This window comes from Protobothrops mucrosquamatus, unplaced genomic scaffold (assembly GCF_001527695.2).
Source record: "Protobothrops mucrosquamatus isolate PMUCROS unplaced genomic scaffold, P.Mucros_1.0 scaffold_206, whole genome shotgun sequence".
Lineage (NCBI taxonomy): Eukaryota > Metazoa > Chordata > Lepidosauria > Squamata > Viperidae > Protobothrops > Protobothrops mucrosquamatus.
The window spans coordinates 255,712-279,523 of record NW_015386282.1 but is presented as its reverse complement, the minus strand read 5'-3'; the positions used below and the strand labels follow the sequence as shown (position 1 = coordinate 279,523).

The window sequence follows — 23,812 nt, the reverse complement described above, 5'->3', positions numbered from 1 at the left end:
CCTAATGTACTGTACATAACTGGGGCAGCCACCTGCTTAAACTGCAGGGTGCGCATCAGTATTACAGGTGGCAGGAAAAGCCTTTTCTTAGCACTTTTACCACTGCGATGTGGTAAAAGTCCAATGTTGCTCTACCCTATAAGGATTTCAAGCGGGACATTCTGAGGCAGGGGTCTCCAACCTTGGCAACATTAAGACGTGTGGACTTCAACTCCCAGAATTCCTCAGCCAGCTTTCCTGGCTGAGGAATTCTGGGAGTTGAAGTCCACAAGTCTTAAAGTTGCCACGGTTGAGGACCCCCTGTTCTAAGGTATGTAACAACTGGGGCTATTTTTAAAACGAGAAAGGAAGATATGCCCCAAAGTAATTTTCTCGCTGAAGCAGTACAATATGGGTCAGCGTCATGGAAGGAAAAGGGCGAACTCCAGGGCACACTCCAGGACGCCTGGAGAAAGCTCTCCAGGGCGCCCTTTCAGGACCAGTGCAGGACGCCTTACCTGCACACAGGAAACTCACCCGAAGCGCCTGGCTCGCTTCGGCAAAAGAACAAAACGCTCCATTTCACTTCCTTCCAGTCCGCCCGAAAGGCCATCTCCGGTTTGTAGCTGCGGAGCACAGACCAGACGCCCGAAGAGGGGGACACGGGCAGAGCTGCGAAGAAGCGCGTCAGGGCGGCGTGAGCATGGTGCCACTCAGCTCTTTCAGGAGCTCCGGCGACTCGTCAGTGTACTCGGCCACCCATCGCTTCCATTCGTCCAAATGCATCTCTGTTCCTATGATCTGCAGGCCCCATGCGACTGCCAGTTAAAACAGTAGCAATCTCGCGCCCGCTCCAAAATAGCCGCGAAGGCTTTTTGCTAAAGGGAAATTCCCATTCCCGTGGCTCAAAATTCTTCTGCTGTAGGAGTCTGACTCGCTCTCGCCTTCCCGCCCTTTGCGAGATAGACACCCACCTTACACTCCTTGGGAAACATAATTTTTCTTCATGCTTGTGGAGATTCTTAATCATCCAAGTCAAGATGGTCCCAAAGTTGCTTTTTCCAAAAGGCAACTGGATTTTCTTGTTTTTTTCCCTTGGAAACGTTTCGCTTTTCATCCAAAAAGGTTTTCCAGTTCTGCAGCTGTAATGAGAACTGAAGAAGCTTCTGGGATGAGAAGCAAAACACTTTCAAGGGGAAAAAAAACCAAGAAAGTCAAGTTGTCTTTTGAAAAAGTGCCTTTGGGGTGATCTTTGTTCCTTTGCTGCATCGCAGTTAATGCCTCTGCGGAATGTACTACGCCTTGCCTTGCCTTGCCTTTCCCTCCCTTTATACTTTTTGTACCCAGCTTATTCGTTCAACTCTCACACAAGTTATATGGAGCAAATACAGCTGCTAAGTTCTTTCTCCCTGTAGGAAATGTGTTTCAAGTAGGAGCAGCTGTGTGTAGTGTAGCAAGGTGCTATGGCACCTTGTGAGAATTCGCTGCATGCTTCAGTAAGGAGTGTCTCATGATCTAATTTCAAACCACCAAGGATAGAAAATCTGGAAAATGCCACAGGATAAAAGATCATTTTGAGTAGAATCAAAATATAGGTTAAACATAATGAGAGGGGAAGGAAAAATAGAAATAAAGTAAAATGTGTAAATGTATACAAGGATTTGAATATTTATTTATAAATGTATATTTATATACATGTATATACATTTATAAATATACATTTATAAATATTCTTTTAGAAGTTTAAAAACTAAATCCTGCCATCTTAGAAAGACAAGCTTTACTTTTACTAGTGATGGATTACTGTCATTCTAATGCTTTCCAGTAAGCAGTTTCAGATAATTATGAGGTGCAAAAGTAAACATAATACAACCAATTAACTTTACTGCTCAACAAAATATGAATACTGGGTAGCATTTACAGAGCATTCTCTCACGTCTAATTCTTTTCAGATGACAAGTTAATTTTTAACAGTGGAATGTTTCTGGGTATAACAAAGTCAACTTTCAAGCACTTTTGTGTGTATTGATTAATGTGAATTAACTTAAAAAGTTATTAAACAGCTATGTCAAGTAAAAAACTGAGCAAACCTGCAATTTAGATACAAGTTGAACAGGGTAGCACAAGAACAAGATAAAATATTGTTAAGTTCTCAGTAACTGTCCTATCAATAGTCCAGGAAAAGATGTTCCTAGTGTGCAATACTACTTCTCTTCCATTCTGAATGTCAAGTCTCATCCTTAAGAGACCAGGCTAAGAAATCCATTTAGGAAAATAATATATTAAGAAATGAATACTGAGTTGTTATTATGGTTTTCCCTTCCCTCCACTCCATCTGGAATTCTGAGAGTAATGAAACCCATTAACTTTACAGCCTAGCTTCTTCTTAATAAACAATTATTGCATTACATTCTACCTAAGACACTGTTTTTCAGAAACCCAATTTAAAGTAATATTTGTGCTCTGCCAGACATTGCCAAACTACAACTAGCATCCCACACAAGCATGGGAATGTTCCCAACTTAGTTAATATGGCAAGCTTCTTTGAAGAAAACCTTCTGGAATTCAACAAAATGCTGTGGTTGAGAGGGAAGCCTTGACAAGAACTTTGGAAAACCTGGTCTAGCCAGTCTGGTAATTCCCTATAGTATTGTCACAACTGGATTCTGTGACACAAGAGAAAAATCTCTCCAGAGTTACTTTTTTTCCTGAGAAGACAAAGTTATTTCAAATGGTGGTTCAATCAAATCAAATGCTAGATATAACACGATAAAATTATTTTTTGTGCATGGTAGAACTGACCAACTTGGACAAAGCAATGAAGTGTAACTTTAATACATTTATACAATGTATATCACAATGTCACAGTTGTACAAATAATTTCTGATTTCTCTTCCAAGAACAGCTGTAGAAGATAAAAAGAAATTCCAGCATGTCAAGCATAGTAGAAAAATTAAAAAAGGCAGCTCATTTTAAATAATACCATAATCTGGTCTGGCAACAAACATTACATTATTATTGTTTAGGTGTAAAATCTTCTAACATGCAATTTACAGTTCAACATGCAAAACTCTCAAATAGTTTGTTTTTTAGCGACTGTCTCTTCCTCAATTGCATGAATATGTACATCTAAGAAAGTAGGCATATTGCTTCAATCAGAAATCCATATAAATTACAGTTGTTGAATATTTAGAATATTAATTCAAAAGAGTGTAATACATTTATTGTAAGTTGCAAAGATGTTAAAAAGAAATATACTGGATCAGTTGAAAAGTAAGTATAGTAAGCACTTGATATTTATTATAGAGAAAATTGCTTAGATAAGTAGGTGCAGTGTGAAAGAATGTATGTATACGGTATATCTATATAGATAAATATTTAGATAGATATTTAGATAGATATAAAATCTATGAATAGGATTTCCTTCTGAGTAGGTATTCACAGAATTGCATTGTAAGGCTTGAACTGACACTATTATAGTTTTCCTTCCTTCCATTCAATATCTGATTTTTGGTGACTGGACAAATTCCTACAGTTTTCCTGACAAGGTTGTTTAAAAATGGTTTGCCATTTCATCTTTCCTAGGGCTAAGAAAAAGTGACTGGATTAAGGTCACCCAGCTGGCTTTATACCCAAGGTGGAAGTAAAACTCCCAGTTTTTAGCCTGATGCTTTAACAATACTGGTTCTTATTATAAATATTACAGAATACCAAATACGAAGGCTGATTGACAGTATCAATATAAAACAAACAAATGACCATATGACCACTTTCCAACTGATGCTTGTAATCTAATTAATGGAGCAGTTTGGCAATATAGTATTCTAGACTCTAGAGCACTCTGAACAGCTCTACATAGTGTTGATATAATATGGGAAGAATTAACCAATTTGTAACATGGAAGAAAAATACTAATCAACTATCTGAAAATTTTGCCAATAAGGGCAAGATTTTGTATTACCTTACATTCCGAAACAACTATCCCTTAGAATAAAGAATCAATGCTTGATACTTTGTTAAAAAAACAGAATTTTATAATAAGTGCTCTTTTACAATAAACGTTAATTTAGAAAACATGCTTTTAAAACAAGTTTTAATCATTTGTAGTACTCTTTCATAGGATATCCCCCTTGCAAAAAGAAATGCCAACATTTTCTTTTCTCTTGGCTATTCACTTCTCACCTGTTTATTTGCTTGTCACCAACAATACAAAAATGTAGCATTATTCTAAATACTTTAGAGGCCAAATCCATAGTATTAGTTACTTGGTGAATTATTATTTCAAGATGGCTGCTACTGTATTTCAGATTATCACTTTGCTCTCAGGCAACATATTTCAGAGGACTGATTATGATCCTCTGAAGGAGAGGAACTGTTTGATGCCCATATAAAATGATTCTGAAAGGCTCAAAGTATTCTTAAAGCAGGGGGGAAAAGCCTAGATCTTTAAACTGGAGTAATCCCAAACTCTGTTTATTTGCATAAAGAAGGAAGTGCTATTTTCCACACAAAGGAACAGAGTCATAATCAATTCTGCAGTCTACTAATTTACTTTGTACTGCATCCATAACATAAATTTTGAAATAATTAATTTTCAAAATACAATTCTTCTAGTGCTTACATGGACAATTAAGCAAATGCAATAGAGAAAACTTGTGTGTTGGTTTTTTTTTTTATATTTTCTAAAGCAAGGTAAACAAAAACCCAAAAATACTGCTTTATACTGCACCTTTATCTATAATAGAGAATCACCCATTCTTGTTTAATTAGATACTTTCATAATATTTTCCCCTGGATTTCAGTTTAATTGCTATGCCTGGTTACTTCTGCACTACACTGTGTAGTTCTTTGCATATGATTCCAAAAAGGCACTTTTTGAACATGCAAATGTGCGAATGTATCACCTGCACACAACTCTTTAAAACAGTAAGATCATTTCCTGGGTTCATACAGCTGACCTTTGAGGCTACTTTCACATTACTATCCACTTTAAAACATCATAATAGAATTGAATCTGAAGCATTGAACAATCCTATTATTTGAATAAATATTATACATTCGACTAAGAGAGATGCTTGATTCAAAAATTGTGCAGAACAAGAGTATAGGAATGTATTTCAGGTATGAAATATCAAGTGATTAAAACTAGCCTTCCAGGAAAGTTGAGAGATAATGAAAAATGTTGCATTTTGAAAACTAAGCTCCATTTATGAGAATGTGTTTAAGAAAGCAGAAGTTATTTCTAATATTAAAAACCCAGGCACATCCTTCAAACAATGCCTAACCTTTGGTATCCCCTTTGCAAAAATCATAATTCAATTACATGTAACTTAATAAAATATATTAATTTTCCTGATGATTTTGTTTATTTTTATTCATTAGATTTTTTTTTATCTTGCCTTTATTTTTTTAGAAGGCAAGGCACAGAATATACCATATACTGCTTCTTCCTCTTATTTTCCCCACAACAACTCTGTGAGGTGAGTTGGGCTGAGAGAGAGTGACTGGCCCAAAGTCACCCAGCCGGTTTTCATGCTTAAGGTGGGACTAAAACTCACAATCTCTTGCTTTCTAGGCCAGCACCTTAACCACTACACCAAACTGGCTCTCCATATATACTAAGCATGGCTCCCTCTGATATTAGAACAATGGGTACAGAAATAACCTTTAAAAAAATCATACTAGCATTTGCAACAGTTCAAAAGTCTAAGATACATCTTACATTCAATCAGAATTACACCATGTAATTTTGTCTGAAATTAAGACAAATGACATAATTTTAGACAAAAATACTATTGGGGAAAAAATACATGATTTCAATATCTTTCCAATTATTAAAAATATTCCCTAGAATTAGATCAGTCCTGGATCTTCCATAGTTTTTTTTAACGTTGTAATATGCTACATTACTTCAATGTGATGCACATTCTCCTCCAATACCATTATCTGGTCCTTTTGCATTTCCAGGAACATTCAAATGACCTTCTTCTTTCAGTTTCGTTAGTCTGAAATCTTCTCTAATTTTTTCCAACACATCTGGCTTGAAAATAACATCCAAGGCAGTCATAGCTAAAGCTTTAGCTGCTCTCAAGGCATAGAACTGAGCTTCTTCTGATCCTAGGACAATCAAATCCATAAAAGGTAGAGATTTCATTTCAGTACAAGAGTTATGTAGGGTCTTTTCAAATCTGAATAGAATTCTTTATTCTTTATTGGCCAAGTGTGGTTGGACGCAAGAAATTTGTCTCTGGTGCATAAGCTCTCAGTGTACATATAAGTAATAGTGATAATCATAATCATAAACAACATGAAAATACATTCATCGTAAATCATAAAATACAACACTTTATCATAAATCATAAGATGCAACACTTGGTGATAGTCATAGAATTCTAGCTAAGCAAACAACATAAATCATACTAGGATACTAAAAAACACTATAAATTGTAAGATACAAGTTATAGACATAAGATGATAGGAAATAGGAAAGATTGGTATTATACTAATGCAGCTTTATTAAGTAGTTTGACAGTGTTTTAGGAATTAGTTGTTAAGCAGAGTGACAGCATGGGGGAAAAACTGTCTTTTAAGTTTAGGTGTTCTGGTGTGTAATGTCCTATAGTGTCGTCTTGAGAGAAGACGTTGAAATAGTTTGTGTCCAGGATGTGAGGGGTGTGTAGATATTTGATATTTAAACATCTGAAGGGATGTTTAAAACAATTTCCTTTTTAAAAGATTGCAATCTCAATTCCACTGCAAATAGAGGCTAAAGAACAGTCCTCTCTTACAGATGCAGAGGTATCTACCAATGTAAAATCCACATTATTCAACTAAAAATGTATTTATACATTTGCATTGAGTTGCACTCAGTATCTGTGAGAGAAGAACTCTGCTCACAGGATGCTCTGGTTTGCCTGAATGGCCAGCAGATTTGAGACAAATGGATGCATCTACTTTAACACTTTAGTTGGCAAAAGCTGCCTTTCTCAGGTTCTGCCTTTGCTCAACTTAGAAACCAAGATGAAACCAAGATAATGGGCGTGGGAGTTACCAATTCCACATACTCATTTTATGTCCAGTTCAGAGCCAGCTGCTGTAAAGCCATCAGATCTGAGAAGAAAATTAATCCTTCTTATGCACAGAATATAACTCTCAGTAATGGGTAGAAAGGAAATGCAAGTATAATCTGTACACATGAACTTAGCACCAAAATTAGGCACCCATCTCTATCCCTTCCTTTTACATCCTGAAATACTGGCCTCATTGGAGAGAATGACTGAAGAAGTTGGTAAAGAGGCCATGCTTTTTACCCAATAGAGAACATATCTGGGTAGCTTCCTAGACCAAAGAAGATATTTTTTCTTGTTATCTTGGTAGAGATGTGGATCCTTGTCTGTGGATCCAAATACTGCACGCCTCTGGTACTTACCATCAGTCTTGTTCTACCACTCTCAAAAGGCACTGGCTATCATGACAGAATAATGTGATCACGCAAACTTGATTCCATGTGCATTTTGCCACACAGTTTTCAAACATTTTTTTGTGAAAGATATACACACTTTTAACTACTAACCTGCAGCTTTTGTATACTGCTCAGTATGGTTTAATGCATCAGAACCAATGTAAAAATAGGAGTGAATTCCAGGGACCACATAGCTAACATTTCCAAAGTCAGTAGAACCTAAAGAGAGCCAAAACATGTTTAGGTTTTGGAATATACCAAACAGTCTACAAGGTGAAATATTATTGTATGGTTTAGCAAATAAAAGTATTATTAAAGGGTACAGCAAATAAAAATATTCAGCTCCCGTATAGGTCCTCCTCCACACACTAAGTACCAAGATGCATTTTTAATACATCAAATGATAGGATTTCTAAGGTTTTGTCCCTCCATTTTAAGAACTTGGGAAATTGAAACAATGAGGAAACAAGAACCCTTGTTAAAAATTGACACTTCCAACTCATGGCCAGCCTACCATTCAGCATAAACAAACTGAATTTAGGTACAGAAGTTTGGTCATCCTGTCAATCAACATTAGGTGACGCCTCCTTTGACAGAAGAAAACAGCTTCCAAATGTTTTGGATAGCCAGCTATTTTTGCTTTTTATCTATTCTTGGTTTTGATTTTTTTCCCATTCTTCTTTATAGAATTTTTCTAGCTTAGAAATATCCTTAAGTCAGATCTCATTCATGCATTGCATGTTTCAAAGGTCCCCGCAGATTTTTGATAATACTGATGTCTTGGGACTGTTCCTTGTAAAACTGTCTTGATAATTCTGGATGTATGTTTCAGTATTTCTGAAATATGCAACATCTTTTCAGCTTCTTTGCTGACTGTGGGATATTAGCTTTTAAGATATATACATATTTCATTAAACCCATTCTCAACTGCACAGTATTTTCTAGGTCACTGGCTTTCATACATCCTACAAGTATAATAAAGCCACACCCATGTTTAACGGATGCCAAAATGTTTCAGACTTATTGAGATTTGCTTTGGCATAATTTAGGAGATGACAAATGTGATGAGGTCAGAAGAATAGTTTCTTTTGACAACTCTCCCATGCAGATAATTGTTGTATGAACAATATACGAGGGCAATTCAGAAATAAACCTCTGTCTGGTTATCAATGACAGACACTCGCAGATACAGAACGTTTATTATACATATTAGAAAACTACAACATTATTTTTCGACATAATCGCCATCCAAATTGAGGCACTTGTCATAACGTCTTACAAGGTTTGAAATTCCTTAGTAGTAGTCGCTCGGCGCCAAATCTGGACTATGGGGGAGTGATCAAAAACATCCCAACGGAACTGCTTCAAAAGTTCTTGGGTGCGTCTAGCGGTGTGCGGGCGAGCGTTATTGTGAACCAACACCATACTGGAAGTCAGCATGCACTGACGTTTATTATGAATGGCTCATCTGAATTTTCATAACATTTCACAGTAGACTTCTGAATTGATGGTTGAACTACGCTCCAAGAATTTCACTACCATTACTCCTTTGGCACCTTCACATTTGGCGGGATTTTTTATGGCACCATTTCCGGTGTGGTGTTGGTTCACGATAATGCTCACCTGCACACAGCTAGATGCACCCAAGAACTTTTGAAGCAGTTCCGTTGGGATGTTTTTGATCACCCACTCCAATAGTCCAGATCTGGCACTGAGCAACTACTAAGAAATTTCAAACATTGTAAGACATTATGACAAGTGCCTCCATTTGAATGGTGATTATGTCGATAAGTAATGTAATGTTGTAGTTTTCTAATGTGTATAATAAAAGTTCTGTATCTGCGAGTGTCTGTCATGGATAACCAAACGGAGGTTTATTTCCGAATTGCCCTCGTACTAAATGAATCTGAGACAATTATTTCAGTGCTAACCAAACTTTGCACTAGAATGTTTGCTGTGATCTGTGGATTTTTTTTGGCAGATCTGACTAGTTTGAGAGAAGCAAAGATTATTTTTGTATTTCAGACTTCAAAGTTCCATGTAACTTTCATATCTTAACTTTATTTCTTAAGTTGCTAGCTGAAAGTGTTTATAGGGTTTTTGTCTCATTTTTTTTTTTAAAAGCCTTCTCCGCTTCGTTGAAGTAAACTATCTTCATTTTCAAATGCTCAGACAGCTGCTGAGGGAATTATAGTTGCTGAAAATAGAACAACAATAATCAACTGAGAGGTAAGATGGTCAATCTCCTTTTTGAGTTTTAAAAAAATAATAATAAAAAAGTATAAAATCAAGTGGATGGGTGCCAAAACTTTTGTACTTATCATGTTCTCTTTTTAAAGATTTTGAATCTGAAAACAGCTGCACATATATAATAAGCAGAATCCAAATCTGCAAAAGATATTAATTTTGTGTACCCTATAGAGAATTACATCTGCTTCTGTTCAGTTATGTATTCATAGTATTTCTATTTGACCAAGGTGCCATGCCTAAAGAAGTTATATTCTTGAAGAATCGTTTGTGAAAGTGACACAGATGGCAAAATTAACTTGTTTATTAGAATAAAATCAACATACATTTACTAATGACTTGAAACCCCTTATGGACATTTTGCTCAAATAAAAAAGAAAAATGAACTTGTGATTTAAGGCTTTGAATATTAGAAAGGATAGTTTATGGAAAGAAGGAAATTATGATGTAACTGTAGAGAGGGTAAAATATAAATGCATTTATAACTGCTGTCAAAAAGCTCAGAACTCATTTATAATGTTTTCTTTTCTTCTTCTGTTTTATTTCTTTTTCTATTTTCTTTCTTATTCACTATTCTTGTCTTTTCTAATGTTTGTACTATTTTTAAACTTGTTTAAAAATTCTACAATACAAATTGTATATTTATATACTTACCTGTTAACTCATTTAAGTTGTCATTAGAAATGAAGTCTATGCCAAGCTTCTTGCCATTTTCTTTGTAATTTTTTTGTAGAGTCTTATTAGGAAGCACATTGTAGAAATCATTTTCACTATCTTGTAATTCCACCTAGACAAAAAAATAAAATTTCTGTGGAAATATCAGGCCGTAGGAAATAAAGAGTTCATTATTCAATCCTAGGCACATTTCACTCAGAAATCAACCCTAGTATACTCAAAATAAAAATAAAATTTAAATCTTGTATACAGGTACTTGAAATGAAATCATAGTTAATACAACTGGATTTATACTATAGTAAACATATAAGAACTTATTGCTTTATTTGTAACTGATTAGGGCTAATCCACCCTTTTTATCCTATAGGGATAAAAAATGTTGGATTGTGAGAATTGTGGTTCCTTCCAAAATGGCACCTGCCCTGGAATGGCATAAAGTAGCTTCTGCTGCTTCGAAAATGGCATCCACTCTGAGATGCAATGATGTGGTCTCTATATAGGAAAGCCATATATCGGATCAGTTGCTTTTCTTTCCAAAAGGTGATCTTCAGATCTCGCCTTTCAGAAAGAAAATCAGCCGATCAGTTGCATGGCCTTCCTATATTGAGGCCACATGGTGCTATCATAGAAGCAGATGCCATTTTGGAAACAGTTGCAATTCTCAGATTATGAGAACTGCAGCCAATTTCAAAATTCTCTCCCAGATAGCACCACGAGGCTTCTATATAGGAAGGACTTGCAGCATATTGGCTGTTTCTCCTAGGAAAAGGGGATCTTCAGAAAAGTTAAGTGGAGCAAAGTGTGATGGGGGAAGGAGACCCAGTGGTGTAAGATCCAGCCAGATTGGAAGTAGGCCCTAGGGACCTAGTGGGGTGGAGGTGGGGCAAGATGGGCAGGTGAGGCAGCTGCAACATCCTTGTGGTCAGTCATAAAGATTGCCAAGCACCTGAATTTTATTCATGTGATGATAGAAACGTTACAGTGGCCACAACTTTGGGTATAGGTTGTCAATCACATCATTCAGTATCGTGATAATTTTGAATCATCACTGAACAAATGTTAAGTCAAGGACTATCTGAATGTAAAATAATGGAAATAGTAGCTACTAGCTAAATAATTGATAATAATTTATGGTTTTGCCAGAACTGATACAATTAATTATAGTAGTTACAGAACACTTTTAGCCATCTCTTCCCTACATTCTAGTTTTGACCAGTACTTGAACTATTCACAAATTATTCACATTATACAAAAGGCAAACTTTACATTGCACTGCTATTCTTTCAGCTCAAATAATCCATGTTTTAATTTATTTGAAAAAAATCAGCTTATATCAGGTTAGGAAAGTTATCTAGCAGTCTTACTTCACAACCAGTTGCTAGAGCTGCAGCTTTAAAACAATTCTCTGCTTTTTCCTTTAAGGTAGAGAGTTCCCTTAAGGAAGGAGCACGCAAGTAAAATTCTAATTCAGTGTAAGAAGGGATGATATTAGGCTTCACACCTCCATTCTTTATTATACCTACAACGAAGAAGAAACAGGTAATTGAAATTAGTTTGGCACCTAGGTTTTCTGAGGCTTACTGCAAAACAGCTAAACAGAAAAGTCATGTTATTTAAGCACTTGATCGAAGGCTCTCTGCTTTGCCAGTAGATCAATGAGAACTCACACTGAAGACACTCTGGCAACAATGGACATCTGAATTCCAAAATCAGAAACTTCAATTTTCTGCTGTATTCCTCTGTTAATTATTTGTTGCTCTTAAAATTGAAAAAAAAAAGTCTCTTCCTATACCAAGCAGAGCTATATAAGAAATATCAAGCAGAAGTTGAATATATTTACAGTATATTAGGAAGAAATTAAGATAAAACCATCCTTTCATATTTTAATTCTTAGGGCCTCAACTTTGGATTAAAACCGAACAATTTAAAATGTCATATTTAGTTTGGCATCCGTATCAGTGTATTTTCAAATACACATTTCTATTTTTTCTGTTCAATATATTTATGTTATAAAGAAGAACAGTGCTAACATATTTTTGTATTATACCTGCTGATTACAAGTTCAGCTAAGGACATCCATGGTATATTACACATCTACTCTAACCCCTGACTCTTTTCCAGACATGATTAGGTATGTACCATGGTGAAATGTGTGTGTGTGTGTGTGTGTGTGTGTTCATGCACGCGCGCGCATATATACACTTGTTTTTATTTACTTAATTCTAACATATACCCCAAGAAAAAACAGTTAATGCCAAACAGTTTCAAGAGTAGGAATTACTTTATACATCCCTGTTCTGATTTGAAAGCATGACTTGATCTCAAATTTACTCTCATTCTAATATAGAAACAATTTAGTCATGAAACTGAAATATATAATAATTGAAGTATTATTAAAATCAAAATTCATAATGCATGGTAATAAACATATTCCAATCAGGAAGAAATACTGAAATCTGACATAACACACCTGATATATCTACAATGTAGTTTACAATTATTTATCTTTCAACAAAAGAGACTTTTGATTTGCATATATGTATAACTTTGTATTCCACCTTTGTTTCTTACATCCAGAGATTTTTGGCTGCATATTTTGAAGATTTTCTCTATTTTTTTCTCCAGATGTGTTTCACTTTGAGAGCGGGCAACTAAATTTCATTTTTGATGTGTGCCGTTGTGCCCACAGTAAAAAAATGACAATAAAGGTTATCTTATCTTATCTTATCTTAGATGTGCCCCATGTTTTTCTGTGGGAAATCACTGTAATTCTAACCCCAATAAGTTTAATCTATTTTCTCTCCTATCGAACACTACAGTAATTCATAGGCAAATAAATTTGGGTCTAGGAGAACTCAGCGCAGGCAGCTGGGTCCAGCCTCCTCACCACCACCAAGTCCCCTCGTCAACTCATTGCTGCCATGTTATTGCACGACAACTCAATGTGGACAATTTGTTGTGGGAACAATTCACTGTGGGTGCGCAGATGGAGAACCAGAGGGTGTGTGAGCAAGCGAGCAAGGAGAGGCAGCTGGGTAGGTGGTGGTGGTGGTGGGCAGAGTGGTGGTTGGGAAGGAGGTGGGGCTTCCCATTCTCACAACCACTGCTGCCGCCACCATTGTTTCGCTCTTCCAGCTGGGCAAGGTGAGGGCAGCAGTGAAGGTGGAGTCGGGGACAGGTGGTGGCTTCACCTCCCCCACTGACGCTGCTGTCCCCTCTGCTTAATTGCAGGGGTGAGGGCTTCTGCCCCGCTGGGTACTGAGCACACTGAGTCGGAGCGGGCACTGGGGCATATAAGCATTTGCAGAGTACCAGGGTCAAGAATGTTAAGGTACGATGGCTGCAGCAGCCATGAGTCCTTTCTGTGCCCGGGAAGAGCCAGGGTTGGAATTCCGCAGCCATTATGGAGAGATTTTAGAGGAGCTGGATAGAGCATTGCAGCAACATTCCCCCCAAAGCCAGGTGAATGATTTCATGGTGTTTCTGGTCATGAGCAGAGTGCATTTTTCTAGGACAGAAGGAATAATAATAATAGGAAGGGGAAGTCTTCCTGAGCCCAAATTTCTTGACTGGAGTATCGCTAATGGCATTTTCTCCCTGGGCTCAGCACCCCTTCACTCCTGCACCCTCTTCCAGATCCACCTGCCACCAGCACGGGTGAGACCAGGTTGGCAGTCTCTAGGCGGGCTCCGCAGGACCAAATCACCTGCTCTGCCGAGAAGGCAAAGGAAGAAGCCAAAAGGTGGTTGGGCCAATGAGTCAAACCATGGCCTCCCCAGATGTGCTGCAGAAGGCAACCCTCCTCACCTAACCTGGCCAACACATCTGCCAGGTTGGAAGGAAAAGAGATTCCAATTGGCGGAAGCTATTCAGCTACAATTCACCTACAATAACTTTATTATGATCAAGCTAACATGGACCCAAAATGGACAGAAGAAAAAGAAATAGTATCAGCACAGATTTGCACCTGGAAAAAGAGAGTTTCATAGCAATATTTACAGATTTCCTCGAAGTCCCCCACCAACTTCCATGCAATTTTGAGGAGGTGGATCACCTGGGGGACAAAACACACCATCACTTACTCTTTCCTGCAGCATTAGTGAACTGTACAGATTACTGTTTGAAGGGAGCAGTACATAAATTGAAGAAAATTTAAATTAATGATCTCTGCCTAAGATTTCAGAAGCTATGTCATTCTAACTTAAGAGAGTAAGAAATGAAACCTTCACAAAGCAGAAACTGGATGGACGAAATACAGAAAAGAAACAATTATCCGGAAAAGGAGATAATTTGCCTCCACCAATAAGTCACTAAATAAATGTTTTATCTGGGTCAAAATAGATGTCAAGACCCTTATTATATATGTTGTAATATTCTGAAAGGAACACCCCAACAACTGGAAATAAAATCCAAATATTCTATTAAAACAAGATCAAATGGCATGGATAAATGATGATTAAAATACCCTAGGGACAGTATTGGGAAAAACAAATTATTTATCTCTTAACCGAGAATCTTTTGCTTTTTGTATAATTTATGAGAGGTTTTTATATATCGTATTTAAGGAAACCATATGGACTCTATTTAACTCCATTTTTCATTATTATTATTAAAAATGGTATCAGCTATTAGGTATGCCATATATTGCACATAATAACTTCATTTTTAAAACATCCACAATAATTATCTTTGGGATGCAAGATAATTGAGTCTCTTTCAAGAAATGTCCTCAAATTAAGCATTTATAATAAAATTACCGATTTCACAATGACTATTTCTAAATGCATATAAATGCATTTCCTTTATATTTCTAGAAAATGAATGCAAGTTCTTCCTAGGTCAAAGGCCATATTTAGTTTTTGAATTAAACTAACTTCAGAATGTAGGATTAAAGCTACGTTTTTATTTTATTTACATTTGATTAAAAGTAAATACACTCATTTAACTTTATACTCTGAAAATGTGAATTTAATGACTATTTAAAAGCATTAGCTGCTTCATATTTTCATATGAAAAGCAGAGTTTTTACCGTTATGCATTTAATACCACATTGGAATAATTAAAGCTAATAAACATAAGCAGCTGTTCATTTTGTAACATTAGCATGTCAGATAGAACACATTTGCTTAATCAGTTTCTGATATAACTTGTTGGACATAAGAGTGAAGGAAGGTCTCACCATGTACTCTCCATGTCGGTTTCATTTGCTGTCTTAAAAGGGACAGATTGTTGTATGCAAGTACAGCAGCATCTAATGCATTTAGTCCTTCCCAAGGGTAAGCAGCTGCATGAGAAGTTTTTCCATAGTATTTCACAGTCACACTAGGAAATAAAAGTCATCACTTGTTTTTGAACAATTTTAAAGGAAAAAAAATCCCTTTGGATTCATTTCATGAAAATAATTTTTAAGGAGATTAAGTGCATGCTGCATTCTATGGTATTACTCCGAAGCTCTACAAAGATCTGAAACAGCAAATCAACACAAGGCTATGAATGGAAGGTGATACAGAGCTTCCATAGTTAAAGCTAATCTTTGGCACTGCAAAAATTAGATCTCTAAAACAGATATATCAGAGAACTGATATAGCACATAAAATTAAGCTTGGAAGAAATTAGTGAATTAGTACCTAAAACCTTTAGCAAAACCATTTAAAAAGAACATTTTAAACATGTATGAACTATAAGATGAGAACATCCTCTGGTTTTATTAAAGGTTTATCTTTTCTACTCGCTTTTTCTATGGTAACTTTGCTTGCATGAAGGCAGGATTTGTTTAATCCGTGAGTTATTGTTTAAGCCAGAGCCTATCTAAAACATAAGCAAAATAAATGTGGTTTGTTTGGTCAAATGTGGTTTGTTTCCTTCGATAGTTCTTGGCCGGTATCCAGTGCAGAGCAAACCCAGATAAGACTAACTCATTTGCTGACCCTAGGACAGAAAAATGAACACATCTCACTAATGTTTACTTTTATATGCTAACCCAGAAATCATTTCTAGTCAGGAAAAAAATGTTTTACAGAACACAATACACCTGCACTAGAAGTGTAGTTATACAGATTAATTTCTCAGAGTCGTTCAAATTTCTCAGAGTCATAGAGGATCTCCATGGAGGACCAAGATACGTTAATCTGAACCAATTTCTAGGCCAGAATATTCTAAAATAGTAGAATAGTCTTCACTAAGAAATTAGGCTGGTCTCAATTGTTCCAGGCTCCAGATATTCCTGACAACTGAGTTATTCTGGGGGCTCTATGATGACTGATAGATGCCCATCTGGACTGATTTTATGTATAGGTCTTTAAATTTTTATATAGTATATAACAGTGATGGCGAACCTTTTAGAGACTGAGTGCCCAAATTGCAACCCAATGCATGGCTGCAGTGGTAACAGCAGACTGGGTGGGACTAAAAAGTTGAAATTGACTGATTGAATTTTTTTTTTGCACATGGCGACGAAGATCTAAAGCGAAAAGGTTTTATAGAACCCAGCTGAAGGCCTAGGACTGGGGCGACGGCGCACGTGCCCACAGAGAGGGCTCTGCGTGCCGCCTCTGGCACCCATGCCATAGGTTCGCCACCACTGGTATATAATGTAGTAGTTAAGACCTGACATTGGCTTGATGGTACATAATCAATTCCCATCCCGTGAAATGCGCCTTCATAAAAATGATGAGCATCAAAACTCGAAAAAAGACAAAAAGCAGAAATGTTTAAGATTAGCAAAGATCCACACATTTCATAACATTGTTTTAGAAGCTATATATAACCCATACAATAAATGTGCCACACAGTAATTTTAAAATTAAAACTAAAACACAATTTTAAATGGTTTTTTTCAAAATCATTTCCTAAACAAACTTTACGAATACATCAGAATATGCTTTTCCAGAGCACAAAACAATTGTGTAGGTTTGTGCTGTGTTATCAGTTTCTTACATTTTTAGCATTGTACTGAATACAATAAGGAAGCAACTTGCAAAGGACACTTAAGAGCTTGATTTATTTGGGTCAAGCCGGAGTTTTATTTATTAGCATGAAAAAGAATGAAACAGGCCAATCTATTAAGAACCAAAGATTCCATTTATAGAACAAGCATTTGTTGATAAACTCAGCCTTCCAGTATCCCTGAATTCTTGTGTTTATTTATGCCTACAAACATATTTTTAATTAAAGCAAGCATGAAATGAAATGCAGAATTTAAGATATGAACATATTCATATAGAGTTTAAGTTTGTTTTTTTATTAAACACATTGGTAAGAACTACTATCTGAGCTTGCTTTCTTCTCCCTGCTCCATCTCAGCTTTTTCCTTTCTTCTGCATCTTTTATACTATTATCAATCTGTAGACAGAGATGGCCTGCAAGCTTTTTCAGATGAAGAGAAGCACACAGAATAGGGCCTCTGACAAGGAATTCTACTGGCAGGCAATAGCTGGTGCTGTGGCTGAAGCAAAAGGTAGGTTGTACCTGTACTTTTTTATAATTTTGTTTAGCTAAAATGAGATGTGGTGTATAAACACTTTAAACAATTATTTGTTAGAAAATATACTTTTGTTTCCTAGGATTGTGTGTTACAAATGTAATTGTTCTAAACTAGAAATCCAGTACTGGCTCTTTTGAGAAGTAAATGAGAAATAACTTTCTATAAAATGTTTGATAAGTATAAGGAACGTGTAGAGAGCAAGGAAGATGACCTTGATGGATATATAAAAACTCTGTTGCCTAAACCAGGGCCCCCCAACCTGCGGTCCACGGCCCACTACCAGGCCATGGCTTGCTGGCTACCGGGCCATGGACCAGGCTGGCCAGTGCGTGCACCCCACTCGCGCTAGCTAGTTGTTGCCACCACTATGCAAACGGGGGGCACTGCTATGCAAATGATGCGCCACGCAGTGCAAAAATGGGGTGCCATGCGGCAAAAACGGGGCAGTGCTAGCGGCCATGCGGCAAAAATGGGGCGGTGCTAGCGAGTGTCATGAGGGCGCTAGCACCGACCCGTTTGCATCATGCGTGCTCGCGGCCCCATTTGTGTGTGTGTGTGCGCGTGCATGCGTAAAATACTTCCCCCTCCCTTTCCCTCCGGTCCGTCAACCAAGAAAGGTTGGAGACCTCTGGCCTAAACAACCAGGGCCGAAGCATTTTTAAACTTCAGAAAGTTCAAATGATGTTATAGCAAATTTCAGTTTAAGACGTTTTAGCCTTCCTGTGGCTTTTTGTTCTGCTCCACCTGGTGGAGCTGACATATCCTTATCACTACATCTGAATGATAGTACTTTGGGTACTTTTTGCAATATATTTTCTTGCCTACAAACTACAAAAATTATTAGTATTTAATAACTATAATGATGCTGATCAATTGTTACACTTTGAGAAAAAAACTCTTCAACTTCTAAGTTAAGCACAAGAAATCATCACTGCAAGACTAAAATATATCTAACAAAAGCACCTGCAATTTGCTTCACTTACCAAGTCCAAGAGAATACTAGACTACGAAAAACCACCAGTTTTCATAAAAACACATCTACATTATTGCACTACTTTTTTTTTCTTCCACTCAGTAAGATTTGATTCTTGGAGACTGCCTGCGTAAGTCCCTGCAGTTTTCTTGGCCCAGCTTTTCAGAAGTGCTTTGCCATTGACTTTTTCCTAGGATTGAGAGAAAGTGACTAGCACAAGAATACCCAGCTGGCTTTTTACCTAAATCAGATTAAAATCGATGGTCTCTGTTTCTAGTCTGATGCTTTAACCACTGCACTAAATTGTCTCTCATTACACTATTAGAGACATATGAAAACCTTGTGACTTTCAGAGTCATATAAAATAAACCTTGTTAACTTTAAAGAATAAAATTGTAGTATGCTTTGTTTTCACTGCAGCATTTTCCACATGTCATTAATGGTTGTTGTTTTAACCATTCAGTTGTGTCCGACTCTTGGTGACTTTATAGGCAAGTGCTCTCCATGCTACTCTGTCAGACACAGCTTCTTTCCATTGTTGGATGCTCGTCTTTGTATCAGTTTTGATATTATCAAGCCAGTATGTTATTTACTTGTCTTTTCTTCTTGTTCCATTAACCATTCCTAGCATCACTGACTTCTCAATGATGATTCATGTCATTAATACCAGAGGTATTAGCAGAGGGCTATTAATCAAAGGTATTAGCAGAGGGATAATTCTTGTCTGTAGACTTTCAGAAGCATGTTGAAATATTAAAAGAGGAAAGCTCCACTATATCCAAGCTAAAACAATTCCAAAACTTTTATGATTCTGCATGAGCTTGATTTTTTTTTTGGGGGGGGATAAGGAAAGACATAAAGAAAAATAAAAATAAATGTAAGAATAACATTGTATCATCTAAACTTGAGTTATGAGATATTCAATTCTGTATTATAGGTAAACATCAGATCCAATTTCCTGAGCAGTTTTGTAATGAACGTCATAGTTTCAACCGAAACAAATTCTTTAGAGAATCATGTGAAGAGGTATTATAAGAACTCTATTAAGCAATTCAAGTGTTTTAAATACTCAGTACTATCTGTAGTACCAATTATAGTACAGCTACATGTCACATGAGAGAAAGTAGTTACCTGAAAATACTGAAAAATGCTGAACAAATAATATGACAAAAGAGTACATGTTGCAACTTCTATAATGATGAACATTCATAAACTTATAAAAATGGTCGCATAATTTTAAAAAAATAAAATATTTGACTGCTTGATACTACACATTCATACAAAATTACAATATAAAAATATTCAGATTAAATTAATACTGCATATTTCAGATATACCTGATAACTGAACTCTCCCTATTTCCTACTATTTTATTTTACTTTAATTTTACATGTAATACATTACCAAAGAAGTTACTGAAAGGTCACAAAACAGAATATCATTTGTGATAATATTTTCCTTATTTCACAATCAATATTTCTAAGTATATGACCAAACAAAACTTAGCCAATAAGCAAAGATGGAGCATTGTAAATAAGCAAACTTTGGAGAGAAAGGAATTTCATTGCTCTGCTCTGGAATAACAAGATTGTGGGAGCCATTGGTATTTACTACATCTTTGGATAATATATAACACTGGAGTTTATAGAGGATCAGCAGAGGAATCATCAGGAATACCTACAAGGTTGTGTACATGTGATTGGATTTAAAAAGTCAAGATGGTAGACATGCCCTTACAATCAAAGCCCTGCACCTTTGTACAACTGGCGAATCATACAAATTATGCAATTATACCCACTATTTTGCTTTTTTTTTACATCCTCACAACTACAGATGTCCCTGTAAAAAAGTAATGGTTGCTCCATTTTCTAGCTGTTTATATTGGCCAATACTACTGGGCCCAACCTACACAGTTACACTGCTTAAAAATGAGAAAACTAAAAAAAACCTCAGAAAGCAACAGTACAGGCAAGTAATCATAGGTAATTCTTAGACCACAGTTGGTATTGGAACTTACTTTGCTAAGCAATGCAGTTATTAAACAAGTGGCACCCAATTTTATGAACTTTTTGCCATAGTCCTTACTTTCCCTATCATTTCAGTTGTTGGAAGCCCACTGGGAAGGTTGCAAATGGTGATCGTTGACCCTGGGACCTGTAACTGTTGTAAATACATGACATTTGCCACGTATCAATTTTTGATCATGTGACCATGGGGACTGACAATTGTAAGTATGACGACTGGTTGTCACTTTTTTCAGAACCATATCTTGGAACAGCCATTAAACGAATAGTCATAAGTCAAGGACTACCTGTAATAATTATTTTTTGTAGAAGCAGTTTCTGAAAATGCTTACCCCCCCCCCCCCGTGTTTTAGCAAAACAACACAGAGCCCTGGGTAAGCTATGGTTGCTTTTGCTTATCATAGATATTGTTCCTTCCTCTCTGGAGGAGTCAAAAGTTTGGCATTCTGCCTCCTTCAAATATTAAGATAACAACACTGAAGACAAGTGAGTTATTGGAAATGGTGGCAACTGTTCTTTCTGACCACTGCTGCTTACCTAGGATCATGAGTATCCACCATGAGTAGGATTAAATGCCATTTGAGTAGGAGCAAGAATAATAATTCAGGAAAAAGATGCTGTTGCTATAAATGTCAGTCAATACAAAAAAATGTATTACCACCATCCTATCCATGCATTTATTTTAATAATGCAAGTGTTCTAAGCCAATAATAACGGACACATGGGCTTCTAATGTCCCTTTCTACACCATCTACTATTTTCTTCCCAAGGAGACTCTTCAGGATATTATTTACTGAGCACAGAACAGTTTTTGTAGAAAAATGAAGCAGAAATTCTTATAAAGTTCTGCTGAACTCCATAAATGTGTTGTTGCATGTTGCTCATGAACCGACACAAAGGACGAAAAAGGATTGAACTAATAGATCTCAAAAAAATAAATAAATCTAGAAGGGGATCAAAGGGCAACAGACCCCTTTTCAGACACTATCAACAAAGCTTTCCCACTCCTTTTTTACTCACTCATGTTCTGCAATATCAGGTAAATAAGCTGCATCTTCTTGAGAGGGGTGAGCCATGAAAACAACGTCTAGACTATCAAAAACCCCAGCTTTAATTAAGTCTATTTTGCCTCCTCCATCTTCTTCAGCAGGGGTCCCCAGCACTGTGACCTAAAACGAGAAGATGACAAAGATATCAGGGTCTGGAAAACAACAACAAACAATCGCGCCAAGGGAACCCAGCCAGGGAAGCCTGTTTACTGGGTTGTGCTCCTCTCTTGAACACTGCTCTCAGACCCACAATATTTTGAAAATGCATAACTTTCTCGATACAAAATAAGAGATTTACAAAAAAAAAAAAAAAAGGAGGGTGGGGAGATATGCTCAAAATCTAAAGTTAGCACTTCATAATCCCGTGCGCTGCCGAGGCACTAAAACCACGGAGGGCGGGCGAAGGCGACCGAGACGCCAGCTCGCTCCTCACCTTAACGGCGGGCGCCTGGCGAGGGAGGCCGGCAGGGCTCTGGCGGAGGCTTTCCAGAGCGCCCTTCAGGCCCAGCGCGGCGGCGGCGCCCACTTCGGCGATGAGGTTGTGCCCGCAGGCGTGCCCGATGGCGGGCAAGGCGTCGTATTCGCACAGGAAGCCCAGCCGAAGCAGAGGCGGCGGTGGCGGTGGGGGAGCCTGGCTCGCTTCGGCGGGAGAGCAGGACGCCCCGTCCCACTTCCAGTCCGCCCGGAAGGCCGTGTCTAGCTTGTAGCTGCGCTGCACCGACCAGGCGCCCGAAGAGGAGGAGACGGGCAGGCCGGCGAAGAAGCGCGTCAGGGCGGCGTGAGCCTGGTGCTCCTCGTAAGCCAGCTCCGGGTGGCTCCAGATCTCCCGGCTTAGCTCGCCCAGGCGCTCCGAGGACTGGTCGATGCACTCAGCCGCCCACCGCTTCCATTCGTCCAAGCGCATCTCCGATGCCTCCACCGCTTCATTGGGTCTCATTGCAACGGTCGGACAAAAGAAGGGAAAGACCGGAGAAAATCGGAGGGAACAGGGGCCGTTCTCAGCTTTCCGATGAGAGGAAAAATAATAATAATAATAATGCAGAATAAAAAAAAAAAATACGCCTAACGAAGAACTAGAGCCCGCGAAACTCGCCGGCCGGTCTGAAGTTCATGTTGCCCGAGAGGCGGCTTATATATATATCCCTTCGTTTATTTCGCAACTCATTCCCTGGAGCCTGCTGGGAATAGTAGTTTTTTTTTTCCTTTTTTTAAATTAATACTGTACAAGTATTTCTGAACTGGACTTCTGCCAGAATTGCACCACCGTGGCGCCGAAGTACGAAACTGTAAACAATGTGAAAGAAAACATGATGTAACTTTCTAAAAGCGATGGATTGCAATGTTATTTCTTTTCATCTTATCTACCGCACATGGGTGCATTCTCAGAACTAGACTTGGAAGTTGTCAACATTGTCTTTCTATCTATTCTTCAAATGCAAGGCATAATTTTTTTTTTCAAGATATAAATTTTTATTGTTTTTATCATAAAAAAAACACATCACAAGTACATCACAATGCATAAAAACCCACCCCCCACCCCCCACCCGGACTTCCCAAACCTTATCCCAGGATACTATTCAACTAAAAGTAAACTACTATTAATATCCCTAACTCCACAAAATATTACTCTACATAAGAAGGTGAAATATATAAAAAAAAGAAACACATTATACAAGGCATAATTTAAAAACACATTTCTGAGCCACAGCTTGATCCATTTTACCTTTGTGTTCTTCGAAATTTTAAGCTGCTTCTAATTTTATAAAGTAACTTTAAGAACAAGTAACGAAAATATGTATATACATGTTTCCCTTGAAACGGATCAGATTCAACTGAGGAATATCGCGGATATTTTTATGCCGCACATTCCATCAGACAAAAACATCTGTATTTTTGTACCGTGGGTGTGTAAAATTCTAT

General features: G+C 37.4%; 1 protein-coding gene across 1 annotated transcript; it reads right to left on the bottom strand.

Moving 5' to 3' along the window:
- Window positions 1–5,534: 5,534 nt before the first annotated feature.
- PM20D2 (peptidase M20 domain containing 2) lies at window positions 5,535–22,829 on the bottom strand. The gene is made up of 7 exons (XM_015826112.1): window positions 22,326–22,829; window positions 21,864–22,012; window positions 15,543–15,685; window positions 11,728–11,882; window positions 10,343–10,475; window positions 7,553–7,660; window positions 5,535–6,096 (listed from the first exon to the last, which is right to left on the bottom strand). Exons 1-7 carry the CDS (start codon window positions 22,827–22,829, stop codon window positions 5,891–5,893), a joined length of 1,398 nt encoding a protein of 465 aa, XP_015681598.1. The 3' UTR covers window positions 5,535–5,890.
- Between the last annotated feature and the right edge of the window lie 983 nt (window positions 22,830–23,812).